Source organism: Limulus polyphemus, unplaced genomic scaffold (genome assembly GCF_000517525.1).
Source record: "Limulus polyphemus unplaced genomic scaffold, Limulus_polyphemus-2.1.2 Scaffold4013, whole genome shotgun sequence".
Lineage (NCBI taxonomy): Eukaryota > Metazoa > Arthropoda > Merostomata > Xiphosura > Limulidae > Limulus > Limulus polyphemus.
This window is the reverse complement of record NW_013669623.1, coordinates 95680-104068: the sequence shown is the minus strand read 5'-3', so window position 1 is coordinate 104068 and position 8389 is coordinate 95680. Positions and strand designations below refer to the sequence as shown.

General features: G+C 34.0%; 1 protein-coding gene across 1 annotated transcript in view; it reads left to right on the top strand.

The window, feature by feature from the left end:
- The first annotated feature begins 396 nt into the window (after window positions 1-396).
- Window positions 397-8389, top strand: part of LOC106470451 (SWR1 complex bromodomain subunit bdf1-like) — a 27508-nt gene continuing 19515 nt past the window's right edge. The window contains exons 1-2 of the mRNA XM_022399052.1: window positions 397-465; window positions 6974-7017. Of these exons, the coding sequence (XP_022254760.1) occupies window positions 7014-7017 (4 nt within the window). The 5' untranslated portion in view covers window positions 397-465; window positions 6974-7013. The remainder of the gene's footprint in view (window positions 466-6973; window positions 7018-8389) is intronic.

The window sequence follows — 8389 nt, the reverse complement described above, 5'->3', positions numbered from 1 at the left end:
ACTGAACTTAAAGGGTTAACTACCCCCTTTGCTAAACTATAAAACACTGATCTTAACAACTAGATGTTAATCTTGTGACTTACTGAACTTAAAGGGTTAACTACCCCCTTTGCTAAACTATAAAACACTGATCTTAACAACTAGATGTTAATCTTATCCACATGTTTTCAAATGTTTGCATCTTTTAGCATTCAACACCATAACTTTAAAATTCACTTGTTACTTAACTACAGTTTAAGAATATATTTTCAAATATCTAGAGCCTAACTTAAGTTTATCTTTTTATTTTACTTCACTCCAAGAAGGAAAAAGGAGAGTGAAACAGAAGAAATTAATTACAAAACAGGCATCTTTTCATAAAGGCAGAAAGTATTTGGATGAAAATGCAAGTAAAAGTCCTGATGTTCATCATGTCTCAACAAGGAAAAACTGTTTGCTTATAAAGTCTTCTAGTGGCATTCTAAAGTAAGTGCTATTGATTTTGATAATGACTAAAAACTGTACCTCACAATAAGCTACTTGAAATGCTTTAGAGACTTAAAATATGCTTTATGTTTTTGAAAGTTTTAACTACTTATGGTAAATACAGTTATGAACAATTTTACCATACCAGGTTTGGTGAATGTGTTATATTTTATAATATATTTAAAATTGTTTTAGATTTCTAAACTTTAACACCATAATATACACTACAAGAAAAACATAGATAAAGGGGCAAACATATAATATTGATACATATAATATTGTCTGAAAAAGTTATTTGAATGTTGCCCTTTCATGGTGTGGTTGATACATTATTATATACTTTTCTTTATTTTCACTGTTATTAATATTAAATTAGTTATGAGCAAATTTTTTGTGCTGTATTTATTGAAAATACTTACTGTTTGGTAAATATCCTTTCCTTAACAAGAAACAGCATAAAGGTGATTGAGCAAGAAATTGTAAGTTTAATTATTCAAGCCCTTCTGGGACTACCTTGGATATCATATACATGAATGCTTAGCTTACCATATGTAGGTCTGCAGAAAAAAACTTCCTTTTCATAGATTTTTGTGTTAAACATGTGACACTGTAGAGCAAATCAATTACTAATTAAACTGTTAATAACAGACAGATAATATAACATAGCATTGTAATGGAAAATAAAGCAAAAAGAACTTTGTTGTTTAACCTAACTGGATTAGTGAACTTGTAGAATATTGATAGCTCCTGATGAGGCCCAGTATGGCCAGGTAGTTAGGGTGCTCAACTCGCAATCTGTGTGTTACGGGTTCGAATCCCTGTCACACTAAACATGCTCATCCTTTCAGCCATGGGGGGTTATAATTTGACGGTCAATCCAACTATTCGTTGGTAAAAGAGTAGCCCAAGAGTTGGCAGTGGGTGGTGATGACTAGCTGCCTTCCCTCTAGTCTTACACTGCTAAATTAGGGATGGCTAGCACAGATAGCCCTCGTGTAGCTTTGCACAAAATCCGTAATAAACAAACAAGCTCCAGATGAAGCTGTAAAAGTGAAATATTGACCTAATAAAGAAACATTCTGGAGATATAGATCGTTGTTTTATTTAACTTAAAAGAAACCCACCTTGTGACATTTCTTTGCATCATTGAAAACTGGATGTACAGCATCAGTTTCTCTAATTTCTTCAAAGAATCTTCAAATTGGTACTCAAGATTTGCATTGATGCTGAACTAAATGCTATTTGTGTCAGTCAATGCCAGTGATATCACACAAACATTCATTGATTTGCATGATAAGGCAATCAATTTAGTCAGTAAACTGAAAAACAAGCTTGAATCAGTCCAGCATTATCCATGTCTCCTGTTGTTCCACATGTTACCTGACCTTGCTGCCCTACATAAGTTGGAGGGGTCCATTCCATTTACATTTTTCTTTGACTTTCTCTCCTTCCTTTTCTTAATTCTGGTGGATTGCCCAAAATTACATGGATAATACCTGCAGACAAGTGTCTATCTCATTTCTTGAATATGGTATCAGAAAGTACACATCTGAGTACAGAAACACAGAGTAAGGCAGTTGAGAGACATGATACAACTGCCAAGTTTACACATGTAGATCTGCAGATGCCTAAGATCCAAAAAGAAGCCATAGTTAATATGTTTGACAACTGGACAAACTGAATGTTGATCACACAGATCTTCTTAGTCTGTCTATTGCTCAGCTTTCCCTACAAGATAATGATCTCAAAATTTAAAAAAGTTGGGAAGCAAGCATACCAGGCTTTCAAGAAAAATCAGCTTGAGAGTGATTCTCCCTCTTAGAAATTTCATGGCAAGATGTACAAACTGGAACTGAAAACATTCTCATACACAAACTGGAAGAAACGGATGGCCAAGACCTCATGAAGGAACTCATACTCAAAGCAGACAGGACATACACAAACTGGGAGAAACGGATGGCCAAGAACTCATGAAGGAACTCATACTCGAAGCAGACAGGAATTCATCTGGACACATGATTATTGTTGCTCAGAATTGTACATTAGAAAAGTACTTGCACACACCCATTGACGTTATTCATGTTGAAGGAACTCATACTCAAAGCAGACAGGAATTCATCAGGACACATGATTGTTGTTGCTCAGAATTGTACATTAGAAAAGTACTTGCACACCCATTGATGTTATTCATGTTGAAGGAACTCATACTCAAAGCAGACAGGAATTCACCTGGACACATGATTATTGTTGCTCAGAATTGTACATCAGAAAAGTACTGCGCACACCCATTGATGTTATTCATGTTGAAGGAACTCATACTCAAAGCAGACAGGAATTCATCTGGACATATGATTATTGTTACTCAGAATTGTACATTAGAAAAGTACTGCACACCCATTGATGTTATTCATGTTGAAGGAACTCATACTCGAAGCAGACAGGAATTCATCAGGACACATGATTATTGTTGCTCAGAATTGTACATTAGAAAAGTATTGCACACACCCATTGATGTTATTCATGTTGACAAATGGATACTAAGGTTGCAATAAGACTATGAATGCTATGACAGAATATTTTTTTCTCAACATTTCGACTACAAGTCTTCCTCGGGAAATCCATAATCTCATAATCATAATTTATGGTCGAAACATTGAGAATAAAAGATCCTGTCATAGCATTCATAGTCTCATGGCTACCTGAACACCATTGACACTGGCACTGTCAAAACTGAATGGATCACTATGAAAAACTAACAAGACAACTCTTGTCAGAGTGACAGTGCAGAATGTCGCTCCTGTTGAAGCCTTACTCAGATCCTTTGCCTACATTATTAATAGTATGATTCTCATTCAAAAATTGAAAAGAGAGAATATGGTATTTGCAGAATATGCCATTAGTACTTAAAGGTTCAGAAAGTATTGAGTTGGTCTTTGATGTTTACTGGGACTTGTCCACTAATAATGATGAAATATTTTACAGAGGATCCAGCACAGGTATTCAGTTCAAGAACATAATTGTTGGTCACAGGATTCAACAATGGAGAAAGTGTCTTACATTGTCCCCTCAACAAGTCATGCCTCATTAAATTCTTGGTTGAAGAATGAAAAAAAACAAGAGAACAAAGAGAAGCTGAATAACAAATTATTCTATCTCATTTGTGAAGACCTCTGCTTCAAACTAACTAAAGACCCGTGAGAAGCAACTGAGAGGCCTAAGTCAACATTCTCCTTCATGCAAATCATGCTTCAAATGATGAATATGAAGCTGTCATAATCACTGCTAAAGACACAAACATCCTTGTGCTTTGCCTCACACTCTGTAATAACATATCTTGTCCGTCATTTCAGAAGAGACTTGCTAAAGACACAAACATCCTCATGCTTTGCCTCGCACTCTGTAATAACATATCTTGTCCGTTATTTCAGAAGAGACTTGCTAAAGGTACAAACATCTTTGTGCTTTGCCTCACACTCTGTAATAACATATCTTGTCCGTTATTTCAGAAGAGACTTGCTAAAGGTACAAACATCCTTGTGCTTTGCCTCACACTCTGTAATAACATATCTTGTCCGTTATTTCAGAAGAGACTTGCTAAAGGTACACTGATATTTCCTTTTCCTTTGGGACTAAATATGCACTGTAATGATTGAAGTGCGTGGTTTTTGTAGATGTGATACTGTTAGTGCCTTGGCAGGCAAGAGCATTCAAACTCCTAAGATAGGGGAGCACACTTACCAACAGGTTTTTGTTAAGCTAGGACAGTCATAGGAGGTTTCACATGATCTCTTTGAGAATCTGCAGGCAACTACATGTGTACATTAAGTGATGGCAGTAAATGCCAGTACCATGTCTTTCATGTCAAAAGGTGTGAAACTGACTAGCCAGATTCCGCTATGCACTACATGAAAAATATCAAGCATAAATTTGAAGACAATGTCTTCAATGCAAACCTGTTGTACTAAGTCCTATAGGTTGTGGCTGACCACTGATTATAAAAGAAATTTGGAAATTCAGAAGATGACTAAATCATCTGCATCCAAGGCTGCCCTTGAGCAACTGCATCCAGTCTTACATAGTCAGTTGGATCATCTGCATCCAAAGCTGCCCTTGAGCAACTGCATCCAGTCTTACATAGTCAGTTGGATCATCTGCATCCAAGGCTGCTCTTGAGCAACTGCATCCACTTTTACATAGTCAATGATTGCGTATGAATAGATAATGTACTCAAATCCACAGAGAATGAAGAGGAAGATGTGCAGGATTATTTGGATTATGACAATATCTGAATTAGTATGTATATGCTGTTTCAATAATACATTCACGATCATGGATTATGACAAATTAGCCTCAATCTATACTTTTTAGTTTCATAGGCTATAATAAGAATCCCATATTGTCCTCATAAATATCAATAAATGTTCCAATGATCTACACTGTGTAATTTTCATTATGTCCATTAATGATAAATAGATTTTAAGGGAAATATAAAAAATAATATATATATATATATATATCATGTTGAACAAATGAAAAAATATTTAAAAGCTATTAATTTGTAATTACTTAATTTTATCATGTTTAGAAATAATTCAGCTTTCAGTCAATATACCATTTGATATGGGAAATATTAACAAAAAAGCCAAAACTATAGTATCTTTAAGCCAAAAAATATTTCTCATCAGCCAGGTGATGTGTTACTTAAGCAGGTGATTAGCACTGCTAAGCTACCAGTTACTAGAGGTTATCATATCAAAACATCATCTTTAAAAAACACATTGTTATAATTTGCCACTTTAGATGTTACTCATGGACTGTATAACATAACACATTCACTGCTATTGGTCACATGTATGAATCCAAGGGTATGTTAGCTAGCACTGCCAATGTATATGTGTGTCAATTAAAACACTGAGACAAATGCATTTTATTGGAGCCAGCATGTGTTAGAATTCAGTTCTGCGTGTGACGGCACTCATGTGAGGGTCTCCTCTTGTAGAAACTGTGCGTGGTTGTAAGTTTTTTTATTTTATACATATTTTCTGGTTGGCTTTTATGAGATGGATAAAAATAGTGCTCCTACAAAGCCCATGCTAAGAAAGAAGATGACCCACTTAATGACAGCCTTTAACAAAATATAACTACTCCTTATAAGAATCTCTCTCTTGATGAGTCTATGGTGTGGAGAGGTTGCCTTGTTTACAAGCAGAATATAAGACCAAAAGACACAGATATAGGATAAAACTGACAAAGCCCTCTGGTTTGGTTGTGAAACATGTATAATGTGATGCATTGAATGATATAGGAGGACAGGGGCATACTAGGAAGGTTTTGCATCTCATGGAAGGCAATCTAAATATTGATCATGCCCTGGCAAGTAAGCTCCTAGACTAAATACATATGGTACAGGAACTCTTCTCTGTAATTGCAAAGACAATCCTAAAGCTGTCACTGATGCAAATTTAAAAAAATAAAAGGAAGTGACAGTATTCTAATGGTGTGGCAATAAGCAAGTGGATAAATAAAAGGGAAGTTCTCTTAATTTCAACTGTTTATGGACAAAATTATAGACATTACAAATAGGGAAGGAAAAGTTACAAGCAAATCTAAGGCTATCGCACAGTAAAACAAATTTATGTTTGGTATACATTGACAGGATCAAATTATTTCATATTATCCATGCTGGTACACGAGGCATGGCATTCATATTGTTCAGATGATGATGTAGTTAGGTGACAAAACAACTTTGTTTAAGTTTCACGTTTCAGTTATACAGGAGCATATTCTTCATCCATTAGTAAACTTACTTGCACTCATCACCAGAAGTCAACAAAAAAATATTTCATAAACCATCAAAACTCCCTCTTAATGACCAGGGAAAAACTATGTGGAAGCATTGTCGAGTGTGTTTTAAAGGGGTAAATTTTAAAGACACAATGCATTATTGTGCAAATTGTCCTAATAACCAGCCATTTGTATAGAGCCATGTTTTACAAAACACATCAGTAAATAATGACTAAAAAAGTAGTCTAACAGAATTTTTTCTTTTTTATTTGCTCCTTTACATTAGATGTATGCCAGAAAATAATAATATATGATGTGATATTTTCTTGTTTATAATTTACTTTTCTTGTACATTCAAATGTATCTAAAAAATAAAAAAATAGATGGCACGCAAGTGCATCATGCAGCACTCATAAAAATATTTTACCTGCAGTGCTAGTAATGCTCAAGTGCATCATGGTACAGATTTTACTTGAATAAGCATATATGGCCATAAATGAGGCAAAAGAGAATGTGTTAGAGACTTATCTTTGAAAAATGAGAATAATTTTTGGTGCAAAATTTCAAACTATTGAATTTGCTAAAATAGTTAAAAATTACTAATGCAGTCTATATACATGTGAATATTTCATTAAATGGGTATGAATGTTTTATTTAATGGTAAACTTTTTTAACTTTATGTTAGTTAACATCTTTAACAAAAAATTATTTTGTTAACTTTCAGTGGCTCTGAAGGAAAGTACGACATTTACTCGAAGTTTTTCATGGGTAAGTAAATTAGAGCATAAACATTCTATATTTCTCTTGGCTTTTACTTTATGTGCCACTCCCCATTATTATATTTATGTGGGAGTAAATAAAGTAAAGCAGCAGCTACTAACATTTGATGATAGCCACATATCGTTACAAAATTTTAAATTGTGCAAGGATATGCATATGTGTACTCCATAAAACATTACCTGCTTTTTTTCAGAAATAACACAAACTCACTTGAAATACTGTTGTTTACTGGTGTCAGTCGATGAATTAAATCTATTGTTACGTCTCCGTTCGTTAGTTGATTTTCTGTAACTTCGTTCTGACGAAACTTAATAAAGCTGGTTTATTCTTTCCGAATACAACTTTACGATACACTTAATTTCAACAGTCGCTCTGTAACAACACTATAATTCACGTCTCACGAGGCCAACAATATTTTGTTTGCATACATTCAATTACTCATTACACTGTTCTCTCGTCACGTTGTGAGCGTCTTATATATATACCAGACTAATATATATCTAGTAATCTCCCGATAATTCCCGAAGGTCACGTGACCTCACTGACGCAACACTATTATTATTAACTACTCTGTACATTATATCTAATATGTAGCAGGAATATGGTGAACATTATGTTACATATACAAAGAAATCATTTTAGTAAAACACATTCACCCTGTAAGACTGAAATAATATTCTACAATATTATGTTGAAATTGATAGTAAATAGTTCAAGCAAAAAAAATCTTTTAAAAGAAATTTATTACAATAATGATGTGGTATTCAGACACACTGATGTCCAACAGAAAAATTAAAGTATCCACAAAATTCTAGTTTTATACAGTTAATCAAAGAATTAATTGAATACAGACAACAAAGAAAAACAAATATATATGTGAATAGCTAAAAAAGTATTCACACAAAAATAAAATGCATTTATTAAAACAAAACTGACTAGCTTCTCTTAACTTGCTCATTACACAAGGACAAAAGAATCACATATGCACAGGATAATGACCAAAGACAGAATATTGTTATACCACACTTTTTAAGTCAGATGGAGTGGAAAAGAAGCAAGAAGAACGAGAAAAGAAACAAGAAGAGAGATTACAGCAGTTGTTGGAGGAAAAAGAAAAGAAACAAGAAGAATGAGAAATAAACAAGAAGAGAGATTACAGCAGTTGTTGGAGGACAAAGATAAGAAACAAGAAGAGAAATTACAGCAGTTGTTGGAAGAAAAAGAAAAGAAACAAGAAGAACGAGAAAGAAACAAGAAGAGAGATTACAGCAGTTGTTGGAGGAAAAAGAAAAGAAACAAGAAGAGAAATAAACAAGAAGAGAGATTACAGCAGTTGTTGGAGGAAAAAGAAAAGAAACAA